The sequence below is a fragment of the Anoplopoma fimbria genome, chromosome 9, assembly GCF_027596085.1.
Source record: "Anoplopoma fimbria isolate UVic2021 breed Golden Eagle Sablefish chromosome 9, Afim_UVic_2022, whole genome shotgun sequence".
NCBI lineage: Eukaryota > Metazoa > Chordata > Actinopteri > Perciformes > Anoplopomatidae > Anoplopoma > Anoplopoma fimbria.
The window spans coordinates 10,645,174-10,667,358 of record NC_072457.1 but is presented as its reverse complement, the minus strand read 5'-3'; the positions used below and the strand labels follow the sequence as shown (position 1 = coordinate 10,667,358).

The 22,185-nt window shown below is 38.3% G+C and overlaps 2 protein-coding genes and 1 non-coding gene across 3 annotated transcripts; 1 reads left to right on the top strand and 2 right to left on the bottom strand.

Annotated features, from left to right (window-relative positions):
* Positions 1 to 2,290: 2,290 nt before the first annotated feature.
* Positions 2,291 to 2,372, bottom strand: trnas-cga (transfer RNA serine (anticodon CGA)). The gene has a single exon. It is a non-coding gene; the product is annotated as a tRNA-Ser (tRNA).
* A 1,175-nt stretch (positions 2,373 to 3,547) lies between these two features.
* LOC129096248 (WD40 repeat-containing protein SMU1-like) lies at positions 3,548 to 11,370 on the top strand. The gene is made up of 12 exons (XM_054604977.1): positions 3,548 to 3,573; positions 4,825 to 5,035; positions 5,124 to 5,276; positions 5,360 to 5,470; positions 6,981 to 7,103; positions 7,660 to 7,779; positions 8,229 to 8,345; positions 8,581 to 8,708; positions 10,342 to 10,468; positions 10,577 to 10,738; positions 10,850 to 11,002; positions 11,210 to 11,370. The coding sequence occupies exons 1-12, from the start codon at positions 3,548 to 3,550 to the stop codon at positions 11,306 to 11,308; spliced, it is 1,530 nt and encodes a 509-aa protein (XP_054460952.1). The 3' UTR covers positions 11,309 to 11,370.
* A 2,049-nt stretch (positions 11,371 to 13,419) lies between these two features.
* Positions 13,420 to 22,163, bottom strand: dnaja1 (DnaJ heat shock protein family (Hsp40) member A1). Its single transcript, XM_054604546.1, has 9 exons — positions 22,073 to 22,163; positions 19,953 to 20,104; positions 19,346 to 19,544; positions 18,189 to 18,293; positions 17,695 to 17,922; positions 17,490 to 17,604; positions 17,022 to 17,137; positions 15,741 to 15,841; positions 13,420 to 15,370 (listed from the first exon to the last, which is right to left on the bottom strand). The coding sequence occupies exons 2-9, from the start codon at positions 20,082 to 20,084 to the stop codon at positions 15,137 to 15,139; spliced, it is 1,230 nt and encodes a 409-aa protein (XP_054460521.1). The 5' UTR covers positions 20,085 to 20,104; positions 22,073 to 22,163; the 3' UTR covers positions 13,420 to 15,136.
* Between the last annotated feature and the right edge of the window lie 22 nt (positions 22,164 to 22,185).

The following is a 22,185-nucleotide window of genomic DNA, read 5'->3' as shown; positions in this document are numbered from 1 at the left end:
AAACACATTGTGACTGCAGAGAAAACATGCTGATAGCTGTGCCATGGTGTATACTTAATTATTGTGAGTTCAGTCTTCCACTTTCCTGGATACAAATCAATTAATAAGTTGGTATCTTTTGGCATTTGGGAAAAAGCGCTCATTTGCTTTGTTTGCCCAGTAAGATAAGAAGTTAACATCACGTAGCTTTATTTCAATAATCTCAGCCAAAAGTCAAGTATCTACTGCTCAAAACGAATCGTAAAACCACAATTTATTGGTTCTACTCTTTGGTCAGATATTTTGATAGTTTCCACTCTTTACGCTAACCGTCTGTAGCTTTATATTTAAAGGGCAGATATTAAAAAACAGATTCATCCTCTCATCTAACTCTTGGCAAGAAAGTGAATAAGCATATTTTCCAGATTGTATAACCATTCCTTTTACATTGTACTCACAGCACACCTGAACAGATTGCATCTTGGGGCCGACCATGAGGTACGTCCTCCTCCACAGCCTGGCGGCGAGTAAAACCAGTCTAATAAGGGGATCTTCTCCTGAGTGAGACCGCCTCCAAACACTCGAACTAATGTGTTTCTTCTTCTAGAAAAGTCAGCAAGAAGAGGTTAAATTCTGAATGTGACTTCCAGCTGTTTCACCTCAGTAACTACATGACGCCATGTACCTCCATCTTCTTCAGTGGCAGGAAGCACTCTGTCACCTTGGACGTGGTCAGAGTGGAGTCCAGTCCAACACTGGCCACACTGATTTTTGAGAAGTATGTGGGTGTATCATTAAGATTTGAAAAGGGGAAAGAAAAGGTAACCTGCTCTGTTGGTGTGTGAATTTCTGGGAATGCAACCTTCAGACAGTCAAGACTTCTACATGCAACATCTTTGCAACGGAAACTGGAATTATTCCAGACAGTGAAGCCAATAACTCAAATATCATCTGCATCATCTTTTTCTCCACACAGCAACCTAAAAAAGGTATAAACTATTACATGATTTTAAGTAAATATAGATTGTTCTATTACTTGTTAGTGATAATTTAATCCTGTGATTTTGTAATTTATTTTTGGAAAGCTTGCCCTGTGATAGATCCCCTATAGACCTTTAATGTAGACCTGAAACATTGGATCAAATAAAAAAAAAAGTAAAAACGACAGAATTATCAACAATTTTGATGATCAAGTACTTGTTTAAGGAAAGTTTCAAACTTCTCAAATGTGAGAATTTGATGTGCTTTCATATGATTCTAATTGTAATCCAATCCATAGATATTAAAAAATTGAATGTCTATAGTGAATATCTTTGGATTCTGAATTTTAACAAAAGAAGACAACGTCACCTTAGTCTCTGGGAACTTCTGTTGGTGTCTTTTAGTCATTTCTGACATGTTATAGTTATCTAATTAACAGATTGATCAATGTTGAAAATAATCGTTGGTAGCAACCTTATTGTAAATTCACTGACAGTTTCCTTCAATCACAACCACCGTCATAAATAGAAGCAGGGAGTACAAACGGTATTGTTGGTCCTTACAGTAGACTCCTCACTACGAGGCTGCACTTTAACAGCTGAACTCGATTGAAATATGAAAACCCAGCAAGCTGTCATAGAAGAAACTATTCAATACCAAATTTAAACAAATTACATTGAAAGACATTTTTAAGGAATAACTCGTTCCTTTATTTATCATGTGTTTCTGCGGTGAAAATACAGGTAACGAGGGGTTAATCTACCTCGATTGTGCTCACCTGGCTGTTGTTTATCGGCAGGTTTCGTACACTTTGACAGGAGGGGAAAGGAAAAGAGTTCATGTTTTAAAAGTAAACTTCCTTGTAGACTTTATTGGTTGAAAAGTATGTTGAATAAATTACAACACTCACCTTATCTCACTTATCACTCCTATCGCGTGGTCAAATAGCGCTCACCTGGTGAATGCTGAAGCTCTCGCGATATGTCAACAAAGCGGTGACGAGATGATGAATGGGAAATATTTCAGTTTGTATCAGAGCGCTTTATCCTGTCTTGTCTTTGTCTTCTGTGGTTAGTAGGCAGTCTAGTCAGCTAATACAATATATTATTTATAGAATAGAATTTATATTCTACAGTTACAGAGATGCTCAGGAGCCCCGAGTCGTTTGTATTATCTATTTATAGATATAAGTATTAGAGTATTAGTAGACAATCTTCTGACTAACTGACTAGACTAAGACTTTCTCTACACACATCATCAGTCACGATTCTTTTATGATAATATATTTTCCTTACAAGATTTACAGAGGGCATGCAATATACTAGCTCCACGCTGTGAGTAGGATTTGAACCTACGCGGGGAAACCCCATTGGATTTCGAATCCAACGCCTTAACCACTCGGCCATCACAGCTGTATACGGAGTCTAATGATGACGCAATCACAACACAAAACATCTGGAGGCCTCAGGGTCAAATGAAATACTCCTTTCCATCGCTGCTGCCTGTCTGTGTCCACTAATGATATCAGACGGTACACAACGCTATATGCTGAATCATGTATGTTTCATTAACCAGGAGGCTTTTGAATATAAAGCCACAGGTAACTAAACCCATGTATCTCTACAGCCATGAAAGGAAACAACCTGACCGTCTCCAGACAGAGTCAAAGCAGGTCTTCACAGTCTAGTGGTTGTTCATTTTTGATTATTTGTATTTATTCTGGTAATGTGGGCAATAATCTACCATGTAGACAGGATATTAAATACAGACTATTGTATGCGCGTAGGCTAACCATTCATTGCCTCAAATATGTATAATCTGTTTTTTGCCCGTGGGATTTGGCACACATGCTGGCTCGACAACGTGGAAGGTCGTTGTGTAGTTTTTCCTGATGCCATAACGCCTCAGCATAGTGATGGAACATCTGTCGTGGATTAACGAGGCTCCTATTTACCAACAGGTTTATATGCCAGCGTGGGTCTGCAAGCAGGGTCGCGTAGATTAAACATACACTCAGCACTGAAGTCGCAAACACCGTAGCTGATTAACACTCACAACCCACTACACCCACCATGTGTAATTACAGGAAGACAGTCTTAATCACCGTGTGCGCAGGGATTGAGCCAAATAAAGCACAGACGCACCCAGCTTTGTATTTGCATATACTGGATGGAGCACCAAGGTTATTTTTTTGTTTCCTTTGTTAGAGGACGTTTACAGCGAGCATCATTGTTCTGAGCCACGAGGTTCTGCCCGTGGTGCTGATGCTGCGGTTGCCGTGGTGCTGATGCTGCGGTTGCCGTGGCTGTCTGCCGCATCTCTGAACGCAGACGCGTCTGCTGCAACGTGCCCACAGAAACACCTTTTCTTCTATGTATTAACATGCGTCACAGACTTCGTGTGGCAGCGGCAGTCACCAGGAATGGGTAATGCTTGCCCACCGCCAGCCCCCCCCAAAAAAGAGAAAAAGATGCGAGATGCACGTGTAGTGGGTGGTCCTCAGCACACCGCTTTCACGTGGCTCTAGAGAGCGCCGACCAGCACCAGCAGTCAGTCCAGTGAGGCAACAGCAGGGCACAACATCAGCATGGCTACTGAGATGGAGCCCTCGGAGTAAGTGCCATTTCCTTTTTTTTTTTTTTTTTTGGTTCTTGGTAAATAACAAGTTTTCAGTGATCATTTGGTGCTGACAACAGAGAAAGGGAACTATAAGACCACATGTGTTACTATACAAAGAGAGAAAACATCAGTGTGTCTTTGACTGCAGAGAGGTGTTCGGGATACTCAACTGTGCGTTACGCATGAAGCTGGAAGGTTGTGTTTATAGTCACTGATAATCATTTTTGGGGGGAATTTTGCTAGTATGTTTGCGTCTTTCTAAAAGGTCCCTCTTACAATAACGTGCGACATTTATTATGACAAGTATATGACATGTGTGCCTAATGGTTGATTTAAAGAAATAAGCAATAATACCTATGTCCTTCTATTTCTATGACGCTGTTGTAATGTATTGTCTGAGTACGGTTTGTGCGCCCATGTGAGGTTTGTTCAGTCGGTTGTGGAACTTGCAGTTACTACGCTTTCTATGTCAATACACTGTTTGTTTTGGTTCCACTACATGGCAGTGTCACATGTGAGGCTGCTCAAATGTTGCGTTAAGCCATTTGATCTGTCGTTCTCGCTGATTTTGCTGAGAGAGGCGGGTCCGGGCTGTTTTGCAGTCACTATACACAGTGTCCGTTTCATCCACATGTGCCTGTTTATCTGATAGCCTCTCCACCACTGGCAAGGATGTGGGTGTGCTTTTTCCTAATTGGCGAGTCCTCCTGTGGGGAAAAGTGGGTATGGAGCATTGTTGCCAAATTGAAACTCATCTTGTGGTGGGTTTGTCATGCGGGGAGGTAAATTGTGAGTTAGCTTTAAAACTGATATAAAGGCAGCCCCCCGCAGTGTTGTGCTGATGGAGGGACAATAGAGGGGGAATGAGAAGCAACAGATTTGCGTAAATGATCAGCAGATGACTTTCAAAGTAGGACAACATTCGACATGAAGCAGGAGCTGCTGCTCGTCTTGTTTTGAAAGGAACTAACATTCACTTTTCTTTTCACAATTGTGCCAGACAATCTGTGTCAGAAGTTATAAACATTGAGATCAAGATTCGCTAGAATAGAAACATCACGCACCAACAGAATCACCTCAACAAAAAAGTGTTACGCTGGTGTTGCTTGTACACAAACTGCAACTACTGTCATTGAATTCTAATGCTTCAAAGACTTCACCCCAGCACTTTTGAAGGTCACTAGGCCTACAGTAGTTGGGAATATCAGTCAGCATGTGGTTGTAACATGAACCTTTCTTGTCTAGTGTGATCCGCCTCATAATGCAGTACCTGAAGGAGAACAACCTCTACAGAACACTGACCACCTTACAGGAGGAAACAACCGTCTCGCTCAACACCGTGGAGAGCATCGACAGCTTCATCGCAGACATAAAGAGCGGCCACTGGGACTCCGTCCTGCTGGCTATCGAGTCCCTCAAGTTGCCTGACAACACGCTTATTGACCTTTATGAACAGGTGAGCTTTTCGCATCGATCAGATGATACTTTTTCCTGGCTTGGTTATTCAATAAGCAGCATCTGCTGAAAACCGATCTCTGCACCAGGTTGTAATGGAGCTCATTGAAATGAGGGAGGTGGGGGCCGCTCGCTCACTCCTCAGACAAACTGACCCGATGATCATGTTGAAGCAGACGCAGCCAGAGAGGTACATCCATTTGGAAAACCTGCTAACATGCTCATACTTTGACCCTCGTGAGGTAAGACAGTAAAGTGTTCTCTTCTTTGAAACAGCTGTATCGACAAGTTCTTCCTAAAATAACATTCTTTATGCTCACTACAGGCGTACCCGAAAGGCAGCAACAAGGAGAAGCGGCGCAGAGAAATAGCGGAGGCGTTGGTGAGGGAGGTCAGCGTGGTGCCACCTTCTCGCCTCATGGGGCTCCTGGAACAAGTCGGCGTGAGTACAGTGATCAATATCACTCTATGTCATCACACTCTAATTTTAAATCAAGGAAAGCTACTTAATCAATTTCAATAACACTCAATGATTGTGAAGCAAATATCCAAACTATCTCCCTTATTTCTCCCCTCTCTGTATGGCCCCACCTTGATTAGAGGTTGTTAAAGAACCTGAAACAGATGTGGTCAATCAACTTCTTTCTATTAGTGATAGTGTCCTACATGAACACACATTGTCAAAGTTATAACAATTAAATCACAGGAGAGATTTTCTGTATTTCTTATTTTGTCTGAGCGTGGGCAGGGTTCAGTTAGGTTAAAATCCCCTCTGGATACCAATAAGAGTTTAGCAACATTTGAAACAAATCATAGCGACAGTATTATACACAAATTTAAATTTGTGTGGAAAGGCAAAATGAGACAAGGTGCAACGGAAACAGACTTAGTGAATATTTGCATTTAATGGTTATGGATAGAAAACACACTTTCTTTTTAATTTTCTTTTGCAGATTTTCAGGAAGTTCTGTTAAAATCTGCTCAATGTTTTCCTAGAAACGTGACAAACAGCAATCAAATCTGATGGAACAGCACACACAGTTCTAATGAAGCAGAACATCTGACTTAATAAATAATAAGTTTCTTTTCTCTAAACTATCTTGGATTTTTGCTCAATTAGTCTATTATATATTTGATATATAATATTTAATTTTATAGAGTTTTAGTGGTAACTTCATTGGAAGGAGCAGCACATAAGAAAAAAATAATGAAGTCATGAAATCAGCCTTGAACCATGTCTCTTATTTGTTTTTAATATACAGTTTAATTATTTTTTTTATAGGCCCCTTGTAGGAGGTTGCTATTATTGATGTTATTGTGCAGCTGAGGGTCCACTATGCATTTTATATCCTCTGTATTATATTGTCACCTGCGGTGTAACAGCAATACTGTAACACTTAGATTGTGTCAGTCAAACATTGCAGTGTTTCCAACGTCCTTAAGAAATACATCCCACTGATGTTCAACACAGAGACAGTGCTACAGGTTCAGGTGTTGTTTATGCGGGTGCCAGTAAAATATTTGACAGCTTTGTCAGAACCTTTGATGCAATGTACTAATACTAAAAAGTATCAACAATTTATAGTGTTTTGGCTGTAGTATACATGATAATATTGTACTAAATTATAAAGCTGCCATTCAAAACTACAGGACAACGGCTACCAATTAAAATTTTGATAACATATCAAGAAGTGATTAAAGTATATTTCAGAAGGATTTATTACTATATAGCTTTATTTATGGATCTAGGATCATTCACTATTTGCTTTTACATTTTTCAAGCTGCAGGTAGTTACTCTATTTCCGTCTTGCATTGCATTGTGGGAATCCATTAAAAAATTAATTAAATTTGAATATTCGAATGGTATTTTCTTTCTGAGATCTTGACGTTGACAGAGTAAAATGGCCATAAATACTTACTATGTTTTCTTTGGACTGTTCCACAGTCTATGAGAATACAACAGTATCCAGATCACCTCTCCCCCGACATGTCTATGGACACATCTGGCAACAAGGACAGACAAACGGAGAAGGAGAGCTTTCCAACACAGCTGTACCGTCACATCAAGGTAGACCACCACCTGTTCTGATTAACAGAGAATAACAAACTCCAGTTCATTCTATCCTATATTTACTATATTTACTTTACTGCATACTATTACTCTATACAACTATATAACAGTATTTACGACATTTAAAGTCTGCTCGGTAGTTGTGAGAGTTGACAAATTACATTGTTGTAGTTGTTAACAGTGAATTTACAGTAAATAACAGGTTTCTCTTTTTATTGATGAGTCTCTAAAGTTGACTTACACACACACAAACAACACACACAAACACACACACCCACTAATTGCTTTCCTCACCTGAAGGAACTTGTCTCAGTCCCTGGCTGTGCTCTCATCACTTGCATCCAGATGGAGCTGAGTTGCTCGTCCTTGCTTTCTTGTCCTTGTGGGTGAACGGTCAGCTTACATAACTTCAGAGGGCAGCATGGCGTAAAAACTTCACGCTTCACTGAAGCTACCTGAAATTAGTTTGTGTTTTTTAATCTCAGTGTGTCTGGATCCCAGGCTGCAAACCAAATTGGTTACCCTATTTTCTGTATGTCGTATTATCCTGTAGTTTGGGCGGCGGTCACATGTGGAGTGTGCCCGTTTCTCTCCTGATGGCAAATACTTAATCACTGGATCAGTGGACGGGTTCATTGAAGTCTGGAACTTTAACACTGGAAAAATTAGTAAGGTAGGTAGTTTTTTTTTATCACGATAATTTTGTTCATTATATTTCTATTTTACTGTTTTTACTTTCTTAGAGAGGTCTGGAAAATAATACCTGTTTATGCATTGTTACTGGATATTGATTATAGTGTTTTGTAGCATGTGGTCTTAAGACTTAGTCTGTTTATGTTGAATGTATTTGTTCAATGTTGCCCTCTTGGCCAAAAAAACATTAAACTGTTACCTGGTTAAATAACAGAAACAAACAAACAAACAAATAAATACCAGTTTATATGACAAAATATGATAGAAATCTCTTATTCTGCTTTTTATTCAGTTTATTTGATTGTTTTGTTCTGTTCTGTGTGTGCATTTGTGTGTATGTATGTGTGCATGTGTGTGTGTGTGTGTGTGTGTGTGTGTGTGTGTGTGTGTGTGTGTGTGTGTGTGTGTGTGTTTGCATGAATGAATTAGGATTTAAAATACCAGGCCCAAGACAGCTTCATGATGATGGATGATGCTGTGCTGTGTATGTGCTTCAGTCAGGATACAGATCTACTGGCAACTGGAGCTCAGAATGGCAAAATAAAGGTTTGGATCTCATAATACCGTCCAACAATACTGTCAGTTGTTATTATTCTGCTTATTTGTCAATGTAAGCAACCGATCCCTGTGTCCTATCAATGTATGGAAATGGAATGCCACAGCATGTCAAAATCTTGAAATATGACGTTGTGCTTTTAGCTGAGTTAATAATGTATTATTTAAGTGGTTGTCTCATTTCATCTTCTCTCCGCAAAAATGTGTGTGCGTGTTGTTGCCGTAGGTGTGGAAGATTCAGAGCGGCTCGTGTCTGCGCAGGTTGGAGCATGCTCACAACAAAGGTGTGACCTGTCTGAGCTTCTCCAAGGACAACAACCAGATCCTCAGTGCCTCCTTTAACCAGACCATCAGGTGGGATGCATCGCAATTCCTGTATGCTGCATGACTGATATTCACAGTAGAAACATTACTCATCTAAGCTGCCAAATATATCTATAAATGGAAAAAATTGAATTGATAACAAACAAGTAATTTCAAATATTTAAATAGCTAATACAGTAAATTCAATTCAAGTTATAAAGGGAAGTGAATACTTGAATTCATAAATGATGTACCAACAGTTTTAAAAGAGAAACAAAACACCCAACATGTTGGGAGCCTTGCTTAATTTCTGGAGCCTTCTTGTGGCACACCTTTGCTTGTCTACTGTGGGAGGAAGGGAGAGTTCTCACTGACCTCAGACATGATTCACAAAAGTTTCAAAGGCATGCACATAAAAATGAGTTCAGCTGGAGGCCAGTGAGCTCTTTTAACATCCCACGCAGGATGAGCACAACCAGACAGAAACAGAAAAGCATATGATTTTTTAAAACTGAATAATGCCATGGAACAAAATTAAATATAACCAAGTTATCTAGTTATAAACTGTCAATACATTTTAATGGAATTCCATTGTGTATTTGTTGAATTTTATATTTTAGCTTAATTCTTGATTCTTGTAAATGGACAGTAGAGGCTCATAATTAATGTGAGGTCAGTTAAAAATAAAAACATATTTTTTGTTAGTAGAGAAAAGACTTTATAATAGCTAAGATTTATAATAGCTAAGATTTATAATAGCTAAGATTTATAATAGCTAAGATTTATATAGCGCTTTCAAAAGTTCTCAAAGACGCTTTTGCAAATTGTGGAATAAAATAAAGAAGAGAACAAGCAGTTAACTTGACACAGAAAATAAGAATATGATTCAAGAAAAGATTAGAATAAAGTGGTGTTGAAGGTCGAATGTACTTTCAGATCCTGCTATTTATTATGCCTTTGTTAATATATATTTTTTCTATTTCTTTGTTGTCCAGTTAACCAGTAAAGAATTTGAAGTGAACTGTTTTTTAAACCTTTTAAAAGCTCCTTAATACCAGCAGTTAATGCCTGATATCACATGTTGCATGAGTACTAAACCTGAATGTAAATATGATAGAGCAGGGACGTCTATCTTTCACTTCCTCTCTCTCTCTCACACACACACACACACACACACACACACACACACACACACACACACACACACACACACACACACACACACACACACACACACACACACACACACACACAAACACACAAACACACTGAATCCCCTTCATAGTTGAGGAGTTGAATATCTATTTCTGGCTGCTCAGGGGTTGTGGGCTGAGTCTTTCTGCTGTGTCTGAAGCACATGTGCTGTGTGGGTGTTTGCTGAGAGAGACCATGTGCTCAGGCACAAAGCTGCAACGTGTTCCTCTCGTCGAAAATTCCACAAGATGGGACTCTCTATTGTTTACATATGCAAAATCATCCTCCCAGAGATGTAGTGAATCAGTGAGCTTTAGGCGTTTTGTCAAGGTTTAGCCAATCTGCAACCAGTCGCTCACATCGGCAGCTCAGCAACACGTCTCGTCTGCTCTCAAGAAAACCCACTCTTTAGTTTAATAGACATTGATTTAATAATAAGTCAGACCTGCTGATTTATCAGTTTTTTTTAACTTATCAATGTTATTTGCAGAATTCATGAACTGAAATCAGGCAAGACACTAAAGGAGTTAAACAGCCATTCATCGTTCGTAAATGATGCATTTTTCACTCAAGACGGATTTCACATCATCAGTGCCTCATCTGATGGCACAGTGAAGGTACAATGAGCAACTTATATTCATGTCTGTGCTGCATCTGTAATATTATGTGGCTATTAGACTGTCACTCAGTGGATTTTAATTTTTTAATTTTTGTGAATATTTTAGATTTGGAATACAACATCCTGCGAGTGCGTCCACACTTTCAAATCTCTGTGCCGGACCTCAGAAGTTCCCGTCAACAATGTGATCCCTCTTCCCCAAAATCCAGAGCACTTTGTGATTTGTAATCACTCCAACACGGTGGTCATCATGAGCATGAACGGTCAGGTGAGAACCCCCCCGATTTATAATCTATACACAACTGTAGGTTTTCAGATTTAGTTTTTTGTATTTATGCTAATACTCACACTGTGAATGTCTTCTCCTCTTCCTCCTCAGACTGTAAAGACCTTCAGCTCTGACAGAAAGGAAAAGGCAGATTTTGTGTGCTGCACCCTGTCACCCCACGGGGAGTGGATTTACTGTGTGGGAGAGGACTTAGTGCTGTACTGCTTCAACTATACGACAGGAAGGCTGGAGAAAACGCTGACTGTAAGCTCTGCTGATATATTCACTCATTACCAAAGTCTGTGAGAGGTGTCTGTTCATCCACTCTGGACTGTTAATGTTTTATATCTGGTTGTTTTCAGTCTCACTTGATACTCTGACTGTGTCACTGCGGCTGTATAAACAAGGCAAACAGTGAGGCTGATGGGAGACGGAGAATGTGTGGTGATCTGTGTTCCTCTGCACCCACAGGTTCATGAGAAAGATGTAATTGGCATCACTCACCACCCACATGAGAATCTGATCGCCACATACAGCGAGGACGGCCTACTGAGGCTATGGAAACCTTAAACCGCCTCCTGAAGATGCACAGAGCCTTACACGTGGTTATAAAGTTAAGTTATTCACTTAAAGACGACGGAAATGGATACATGAATTGATCAGTAATTATTCAAAACAACGTCCATTAAGTAACTGGTCTGTAGCTTTAGGCTATATCACATGAACTTCATCAGCAGATTTTTCCAGTTGTCATGGAATAACAGATGATAACATTTACAGCAATTTAATTTCTGCTTGCTAATGTTGCCACAAAAGCTGAGGTTCCAAATTAATTTTGGATTTTTGGAAATATCAGTTTTTAAAATATCAGATAAATGGGCAAACTCCATCTGGTGATGAATACCATGTGTTATGGATGAAAGAAGCACCACAGCAGCTGCTAAATGGACACAGTGGTGATGATGTTTCCTGACCTGCTGTTTCCAAAGGTCGAGAATAAACTTGGAACATCAGAAATTAATTGGTATTTTTCTTTAATTGGGGATAATTCCTGCAATTAATTTCAAAATGTCAACAAGTTCCAGTGCTAGTCAGTGAGTGTTTCATTTGACAGTAAGAACAATCCAGAATATTACTAAGAGTCTTTTGAACATATTGTATAATTTATTTATAAACTCTAACTGGGTCTTAATTAATATATTTTTACTACGTAAAATTTGTCGGTTATTTATACATTGTTTGTTTTATTGATTGATTGAATAATTTGTAAGATATTTGCTCTATAAACATTTGGAGCACTTTCTAGGTCCTCCATACTGTACCGTCCCTTCCTCATGGATCCATCTTCACCAGTGCAGTTTGAATCCCAATTTATATCTCTTCTGTCTTTATTAGACATGAAAATGCATGATGGTGAACTGTTGAGGAAATATTTTTAATAAAAAAACCGCCTCGTTTGGGCATAAACAAACAATATCAGGTATATCATTTGTCAGCTTTGGTAATAATGCTTTTGTAACTTTGATTCAGATGAAATGATTTGTTTTGTCCTCTGTGTTCCCTGCATGCAGTGCACTGTCTAAATGTGACTCTACAATAACTTTAGTACTCCTTGAAAATATGCATGATGACTAATAACCTCAATGGCGCTCCAGTGACACTTTCTGTATCCTCTGTGTATAGAATAAATGTAGTCAATGTGGTCACATTATTGTCGGTTAGTTGCACTGACTGTGTTCATGTGCGTCAGTTTGCCTTTAAAGAACAGAGCTACTGCCTCGACTAATATTTATTTGTACTACAGTATTTGGTACTTTCTATCATCTGTGTCTGTAATATCATCCATTTATCATTGTTGTAAAATATGTTTTGTCATTACAGTCTATTGTATATTCATTGTTGTATAGAATACTGCCAGTCATGACAGAAATTATCAATAAAATTCAGAAACCTTTACAGTTCACAAAAAAAAAAAAAGTATCAATGTAAAAATACTGTATTTAAAAAAAAGCCAAATTTAAGTTTGAAGTCAATTTGAAACAAAAAAAGCTTGTCTGTACATTATAAAATAATTAGGGTTTTAAAGGGATATTTTGAAAAAAATAAAAAGTCGATAGATACTCAGATTTTTTGTCATATAGGACCAAGACATCTTGTAATTATTCACACTTAGATGCTTGAACCAGTAATTCATTTGTCTGTTTTGCTTTAAAAAAAATGACTGACATGACTGAATAATCAAATGATTATCAAAAAAAGTTGTTAGTAGTAGTTCTGGGCCAATGTTTTAGAATTGTAGCAATGTTTCTTTACCTTAAAGACAATCAATATTAGCAGAGTACAAAATAAAAGGCAGTTCAGCTATAAAACTCAGACTGTTAACATAAAGCCTCTTCACAACCACACAGGTGTTTTCAATTATTCTGTCTGATTAGACCTCCACTCAGGTTGAAGGAGGGCCAGAGATTTGACGTGAATGAATACGGTCACAAATCTTCATCTACCAATAAGAATGATTAAGGCGGAATTTCTCCCGCCCTAAACGACTGAGACAGAGAAGAGGGCTAATCAGCCAGATTAACTGGAAACACCTGTGTGGGTGTTCAGAGGAAACCGAAAGCTTGAAACTGTAACTACTCTTAAATGTTATAATAGTCAGTAGGTGTCCTGGTAACAATAGTTAATATCACTCACAGAAAGTAATACCACAATTTAGAGAGACCACCAAACTGCATTTAATTAGAAAACATGAGCATAAACAAGTAGATCATTGGTCCTAACACACACATACATATCGCCAGTCAAATTAGGAACTTGACTACACTTATTTGAGTTGAACTTCAGTCGAGTTCCCCAGACATTTTTAGTACTCATTAATTTGCATCTGCTTCAACAACTAAAGGAATCTCCCTTCTTGCAAGCATAGTTGTGTTTTACAATATCCAAAGCAAAGTCATCACTGAAAAAAACCCAAAAAACTGCATTATAGCTTCAAGTTAAGTTATAAGGCTTTCAAACAGGCGGACACTTCAATGAGGTACCAGCCAATTCTAAGTCCCTCCATGACCTCCCGACGACTTATTTGGCATTTTTGATTAAAATACATAATTTCTTGTGCGCCTACATCAGTAAAAAAAAAAAAAAAAAAAAAAAAAACATCAAAAAGTTTTTCTTTGATTTAAAATTTGGAATTTCCAATGATTTTAAAATGACACAACTGAAATAATCTCAAGAACATTCAATCTTTAAAACAACCTAAACGATCACTATTTTTCTTTGTAAGACTTTGGTGCAACTTGGCACTGGACACTTTAAAGAGAGGGAAAACATTTGCCATGAAGGCATCTTGGACCTGTTATCCGAAGCGGTTTCAAAAGTTATCTGAGATCTCTTTTTGCCAAGTAAAACCACATAACATCTTTAACAAGAATTATGTTAATATAACCATTCTAAATTTGAGTTATCCAGTTAACCTGCTTCTTGGAAACTCCCCTGATCTGTTATTTCAAAATAAAGTGACTTCTTACTCATCTTTGACCTAAAACCTACCCTGCAATTAATATGCAGTCATATTTGGCTCATATCAAACTGTGTTGTTTATACTTATAAGATGTTCTACTGTACACAATAGGTTTCCAAAAAAACAAATGTGGCATCACCAGACAACTGATTGCAGCTCAAAAATATTAAACCAAATTTAAATATTAGTCTGAAAAATCTACATAAGTGGCTTGAACCTAAATTCTGTCATGCCTGAATCATGATCACCTTTACTACTACCTCATGTCTTCTTGCCACATTTTCAAGATTGTTAAGAAATGTCTAGAAAATAGCCCTTGAAAGGGTAAAACAGCATAAATGTTCAACTCAAGCCTCAATGCACATCCAACACCATCTGAGGATTGGGTCTTTACACACACAACGGATTGAACAAGTCATCAACAAGTGGTTTACAACAACAACTGATTTAGTAGCACTATTAAAAAAAAAGAGGGTATTTTCATCCTAATATTGGCATCCGTTTTAGTGTAAATGCATAAAAAGCAGGCAGTCTTTGTTCAGACAAAAAAGTTTTTTCTGAAGCCTCTGAGACCCCTCGTCTCTAATCACAGTGTGATTGCAAAAACAACAACAAAAAAAGTTAAAATAAGGTCCCAGAGATGAAGAGGAGTCCCATTCACCCAGAAGATTAATCCTGGAACTATATGATACTCTACTCCATGCGAAGAGTATTATATTAATAAATCAGGAGGGTGTTGGGACGCCGTTTTCTGATTGAGATTGAAAGAAAACTTTGAAAAACAACAGTTAAATAAAAAGTGCACTAAAATCAAAAAAGGTGCTTAACGTTAGAGATGAGGGGAGGTCTTCTTTAATTAAGAGCAGGCCAGTTGATATTTAAGATGTCTGGCACTGAACACCACCTGGGCTAGCATAGTCGTCTTCCTCCATGTAGTAGTACTGTTGGTTGTGTCTTTTCCTGTTGTCGAGGTCACAGTCCTCCAGGTCGGCGTAGATGTAGAGGTCATCGTCCATACTCTCTGGCTGCTCTGGATCCAGCTTCTCTGGGAGGTAGCTCTCCAGCATCTTCAGCTTTTCCTCGGAAAGGAAGTTGGCTTGTGGGAACACCACCTAAAGGGAGACAAGCATTAACTATTTTATTGCAACAGCTATGTTTAGTCTGAGCAGTTTAATATTTGATGATCTGCAAATACTATTTTTTATTTTATTTTTTTCAAAGTGAAACAAGAAAAAGCATAACATAGAAAATTGTGAAAGAACAGTGAGACAAACTTTATATTACAAACCTGTATGGGTGTGGCAAGTGTGTTGCATGTTATGGGTGATGGGCATGTTTGTGTGTGTGTATGCGGCTGATATAGATTACATTTTTTTTTTAAAGAAAAAAGAAAGCATGTGTAAATTAAAAATACAACCAATAAGTAAAAGACAAAAAAATGAAAAACTGATTTAAAAAAGTGGATTTGGAAAAACCTCTTACCGTGAAGTGAATAATAAGGCGCCCCTTCTCAAACGGCCTGCGATACATGGGCATCCCTTCATTCACAATACACTTCGTGTCCCCAGGCTTAATCAATTCCCCTGTGATTAAATAAAAAAAAAAGGCCACATTAGTCATGAAAAACTATAAAACATAAAACAAATACATTTTATGTCATCTTTGACAAACTTGCCAGTACATGATGAATGCATAGAGGCTTGGGCTATAACGTATTTATTCTTGATTAGAAGAAATGAACTAAGTCTCTTTTTAATGGGTTTGTAGGTAAATACCAGGTGATTTTTTTTAAAAGGTGGCCTACACTGTCTGACGAGTACGAGTTTAGCACTTACAAATAAATAAAATAAGCACAGGGCATTTTTCTCTGGTGTTACGGCTGTATATGTTCCCTGGACTGTTGTCCCTTTTCCCTCTCTCGTAGCTCTTAAAAGCTCCTGTGCCAGCAGCAGTAGAATTAGGTCACAGGTGTTAGGATAGGATTTTTGTATTATCCTGTTTGTATGTTTTTCATGTTAATAAATCCCATGGATTTGATATTTATAAAGGTGTTTTCTGTGGTAGATTTGGGTATGTGGTGGAATGTTGTTTGCACAGAGGGATGCTTAAGGGCGGGGTGAGCACTGATGATAAAGTCTAATCCAAATACTACTGCCAAACACACATTTGTATTAATAAAATGTAGAAATCCAATTCATGTAAATAATTTGTAAGTGTTTTAGGGAAACAAGAGGCATTGGATGTATCCTGTGTTTGAAACACACCAGACCCATTCTAAAATAGTTTAGTTTACCAGCACATCAGTCCGACTACGGTCTTTAAAAGAGCTATTAACATGAAGGGTGTAATTCACACATTTGAGCAACAATACAGTGAGTGTCTATACAGTGAAGTGCAGCTTAGCGTGCACAGCAATGAACACTTGGAAAAAACACTCTACAAACACCCTCATGACTCAGCACTGTTCATTCAGCTGCATTTTTTTGTGTAAATGGTAAATGGGTAGTGTGAATGACTGATGTCTTTTTGATTAACTAGCACTGCAAGCTGAATTTCATTTAAAAAAAGATAAAAAAAATCCTGTCCCTTGTTTGTTCACGAGGATGTGCCGCTACAAATATCTTAAAACAGGTGTATATAACGGTGCATATCTTGTGTCTACTTTCTTCCTTTCAAATACCGGTATCTTCCAATGGGAGGAAAGCTTGCCCCTCAACTTGCCATTCAGTAAGGGGAAGCTGTGCATTTAATGTTTTGGTTCACCTGGACGTGAGGTGATGAGGAGTGTTCTGTTGTCCAGTGTCTGAACAGGTTTCTTGAAACCACATAAAGCCTCAACCAGCTGCAACTCCATCGACATGACCAGGTCCTCTCCTTTCCTAAAGAGAGCAAGTTGAAGAAAACCCCCCCAAAGAAACAGGTGATTTTTCTGGGCAGACTTGATTAAATTAAACAAAGTGTGCTGCTATGTAGCACAGGGTAGCATGCCAACAACTAATACATGTAGATTGAATCAAAAATGTTATTCGTCTAGTTTAAATTGAATCAAATTCAAACAGGATGCAAAGTCAAATGGGACTTTTAGTAGTAATTTAGAATTCTACTGACATCTAGTGACCAGAATTATATAAATATTTATATTCCATCTATACAAGATCAATATCATCACTGCATCTGCCAGGGTAGATTACATAAGGAACAGAAGACACTTGATAACAGAGAATATATTACCTGGTGAAAAGTGAATGTTCTCGCTGGTCCAAGACAATGATGATGTCACCTGGCTCAATTCCCGGCTCCTGGTCTCCCTCTCCATGGAAAACGATCTTCTGGCCGTCTCTCATTCCTGTGGCAGTTAAGTGATGAGATGATGTTATATTTGTTTTTTCTCATTCCCTCTTCAGACAGTTACAGATAGATTAAAATCAATTTTCACCTTTGTCAATGTGGACCTCTAAAATCTTCTTCTGGCGCAGGATCTTTCGACCTCCGCAGGCTTTGCAGCGGTCCTTGTGGCTGATTCTCTGTCCTTGGCCCTGACAGCTGTGGCACACTGTGGACACTTGCTGCACCATACCTGGTACTAGTTGGTGCATGCGGACCTGCATGCCTGTGCCATGGCACGACATGCACATCTGTGCAGCTCCTTTTCTACTCCCACGACCTGCCAAGAAAGATAAACTGTCAGCACACAGGATAACAAAGATGAAGGCTTTGTTTTAAGTTTGGTGTATTATATAAACTGCAGGGACCTGCTGTTCAATGACTGGATTATATTAACAAGACTGATGCGTTTTGTTATTGGACAAAGAGCCTTTTCATCGACTGCTTGGATCAGCGTGTGCTGAAAAGCCTTCTTGGATTACAAGTCCAGCCACTCAGACACTAACAAGAGCACGTGAAAAGTAACTCGCACAGTAAAAGACGTACCTTCACATCTCTCACAAATAGTATTCTTCTGGAGAGCAAGTTTTCTTGTAGCTCCGTTATAAAGATCTTCCAGCGTCACTGATATCTGATGAACAATGTTCTTTCCTGGGGAGAGACAAATCAGAGATTTCAGCAATACTGTTTCTTGGAATAACTTTGGCCACTGATAAGATATCATCAATACCCTCCTTATATCAGCTTCCTCTCATATAACATCATGTATGTGCTTACATAAACAAGCCTTTTTCTGCTATCTACCCTAAATTACAAATACAAAAAAGAAATAGTTCAAAATATATTGTCACAGCAACATCACACGACTGTACAAAGAATGTGAACGAGAGCCAACTGTGATGTAAGATGACATTGTGCTTTAGATGGGGAGACGCTGTGTGTTTATTTCTCTATTTGAGGCTCACAATATTTTTTAGCCAAACCCCATAGTCACAAATAAAATAATAGGTTAAGACTTACTCTCTCAAATATTTGACAGGCTTGTGTTTTGGCTATAATACAATGGAATGAGGAGGAGATTCTTATGAGCAATGAGAATTTTTTGTTTTTTCCCCCCTTAAACTAAAACCTACAGGGACAAAATGACAGGCCAAAGTCATGCGTGTTAGAAAATTGAGATTATAGCCCGCCTGATACAGACATTTTGAGTCCCATACAGATTTTTTTAACAATTGTAAACAGGAAATGTTCTGGGCAGTACATTTTACAGTTGAAAATAAGATTGTCACTACTCTACAAACTACTATATACAAACTATAGACTTTGGCATTTCTGTACTTCAATATTTGTCATTTTTAGGGTGACATTTACACGAAAACAGATATCTACAATGAACAAATTGGCTGCTTCTCTTGGTCTTATGCCACAGTAAATTCAATATTTTGTGGTTTGGACTATTGATCAGACAAAACAAGCACACACAAGTCACGGACTAATAAATAATGAAAATAATCAGTAGTTTCAGCAAGCATTATTAAATACTGCAACTTCCTCCTCCTCCTCAATAGAACTGCCTCTGGCTCAGAAGATGCATTGTATCTCTTTACATAATTCAATCAGAGCTCAACACTATTAAAACAGAAATGCAGACACAATATGAACATCATTTCATCTTAGTGATTACTTTTGGAACATTTCCATACCTTTTCGCTCTCTGTGCATCCGACTGCCCCCACCAAAAAACAAGTCAAAGATGTCCATGGGCGATGCAAAGCTCCCCCCACCACCACCACCGCCACCTCCAGTCCCTCCTTCCTTTATAGCCTTTTCACCTCCACGGTCATACACCTCTCTCTTCTTGGCATCTGACAAAACTTCATATGCCTGTGAGATCTGCTTGAACTACAAGCAAAGCAACAAAAAATACATACTTATTGTTTGATTAGGGTCAAAACACATTTCTGGTAATATACAGCTGCTTAAAAATGTATTCAACTATTTGGCATTGTATGCAAAATAATAACTGACTTCTTCAAATATTACTTTTCTACAGTATGGCTTTGGCATGTGCCACATACAATTTTGATAAATCTTTAAAACCATCAAACATAGATTTAACAAAAACTACACAGCTTTTAGTCTAACAAGATAAAAAAAGATATATATCTAAAATCCCATTAGATTTGACATTATATTAGAAGACTAGGACTGTTATGAGGATATTTCCATTACAAATTCCTATGCAAGAAAAATGACTTGCATACACGTCAAATACAGCTGCAAATTCCTGACTGCAAAAAAGGTACTTACTTTCTCTCCTTCAGTGGGATTTTTGTCAGGGTGATATTTCAAAGCTAGTTTTCGATAGGCCCGTTTCAGTTCGTCAGGAGTAGCATTAGGTTTAACACCTAATGTATCGTAGAAGCCTGTTTCCTTGACCATGTTTGTCTCTGACGGATAACCTTGAAAAGTAAAAGAAACACAAGCAGTATTTAAATCTTCAGTTCCAGTTGAGCTCTTAAACACTTCAAAACCTACAAAAGTGTAACAACTTGGTGAGAAAGCAAAAATCTGAACTATGTCATGTGGCAAGAGGAATACATGCAAAAACAAAGCATAACATCATGCGGCGACGTCTGTGAGAGAGGCCTTTATGACGCTGCTGGTGGAAATGTAAGGCATGGGGTGTATAAAAGGCTAGATCTGGATATGCTTTTTAACGTTACCGACAGTTGTAGAAAGTTCAACATATTCTGTCTCCCTCGTGTAAGTAAAAAGAAAAACATTAGTAATATCTTAAACATAATACAATCAAATACAACACATTCATTAAATATGGCCAGACTGTTGTAGTAACGTCACGCTATACAGATGGAATTTATAAACTGGCAACTTGGTGCTTATCAGCAGTTAAGTATGTGCTTACGGTATGCTTGTATGATCATGTGTATTGCAATAAATGTCTCACTTTTCAGGGTAAACAGTATGCCCTTGTGCACTGGTCCTGTTTGGTATTGTTATGAAAAGCTCCCTAGGCATAGGCATAAAATGACACCATGGGAATGTTTGTCAGGTGTGTGTGTAGATTTCATTGTGCTGCTTATTATTCATCAGCATAAATGTAGCCAGATATCAGGCTGTGATGAGGGTCACATGTTACGTGTGTGTAAATAAATAATAATAATAATTGATTGTACTTGTATAGCGCTTTTCTAGTCTTCCGACCACTCAAAGCGCTTTGACATTACCAATCAATCACCCATTCACACCCATTCATACACTGATGACAGGAGCCACCATGCAAGGTGCCACCTGCACATCAGAACCCTAACTAACATTCATACACATACATACACACACCACAGGAACAGCCTGCGGGAGCAATTTGGGGTTAAGTGTCTTGCCCAAGGACACACCGGCATGGACTGCCAGAGCCAAATGAACACTCCCTTGTCATTAAGGTAGACCTGAGATACAAACAGCTACAACTAATGCAGTGTCATGTAACAGCCCTGCGACACATTAAACAGTTGTAATGTCTAAGTAGATATTATTTTGTTTTAATATACAGTACCAGTCAAAAGTTTGGACACACCTTCTCATTCAATGGTTTTTCTTTATTTTTTATTTTTTTCTACATTGTAGATTAATATTGAAGACATCCAAACTATGAAGGAACACATATGGAATTATGTGGTAAAGAAACAAATGCTCAACAAACCAGAATATGTTTTATATTTTAGATTCTTCAAAGTAGTTGAAGCAGCAAAACCTGTGTCTGAAATGACCATAACTTCGACTCAATACCACTCTGAATAGCTAGGTACACCAAATAACATACTGATAACTCAACTAGTTAGTGAATGATCCTCACAAAGTGGTGGTAGTTTCGCTTTCCAATCTTGAAAATGGGCAATGTTAAGTTAACTGTAGTGTTGACGAGCAGTAACATTGTGTGATATGGATAATGATTGATTGGATTTAAATATTCAATCTTTATCTTTGGACCATGAGCCTGACATGAAATGTAACTATACCAAGGTAGACAGTGGGGATCAAATAACACGTCATGCTTGTTTTCATAAATGTAGTCTTCAGATCAGGGGAGGCAGGAGGGCTACCAGCCACGAGCTACCACCACACGTTATCATTGTTTATCATTGAGTATTAGTTCATTTATGCTTATATATATTAGCAACTACCTGCTACCCTGTTTTTGATGCAGACGACAGGGTTTCATCCCTGTGAGGCCCTTCTTACTCCAGCCAGCGTTACCGATGCTTCACCTAGCACAGGATAGCCTGGCTAATGCTAACGAGCTAACTCTATACCGTTTTTTTTTTTTCTAACCATAAGCAAAATAATGAAAATGTGACACTGGTATAAATAAAACACACATACAGTCACGGTTATTATTATTATCGTCCCACCTTGTATGAAGCAGTCGTTTGGATCCTCACAGCCTCAGCTCACACAGACTCTTCCAGAAGCTTCTCTTCTAACCCGCCTCTTAAAAAAAAAGAAAAATCTGATTCAGTGACGT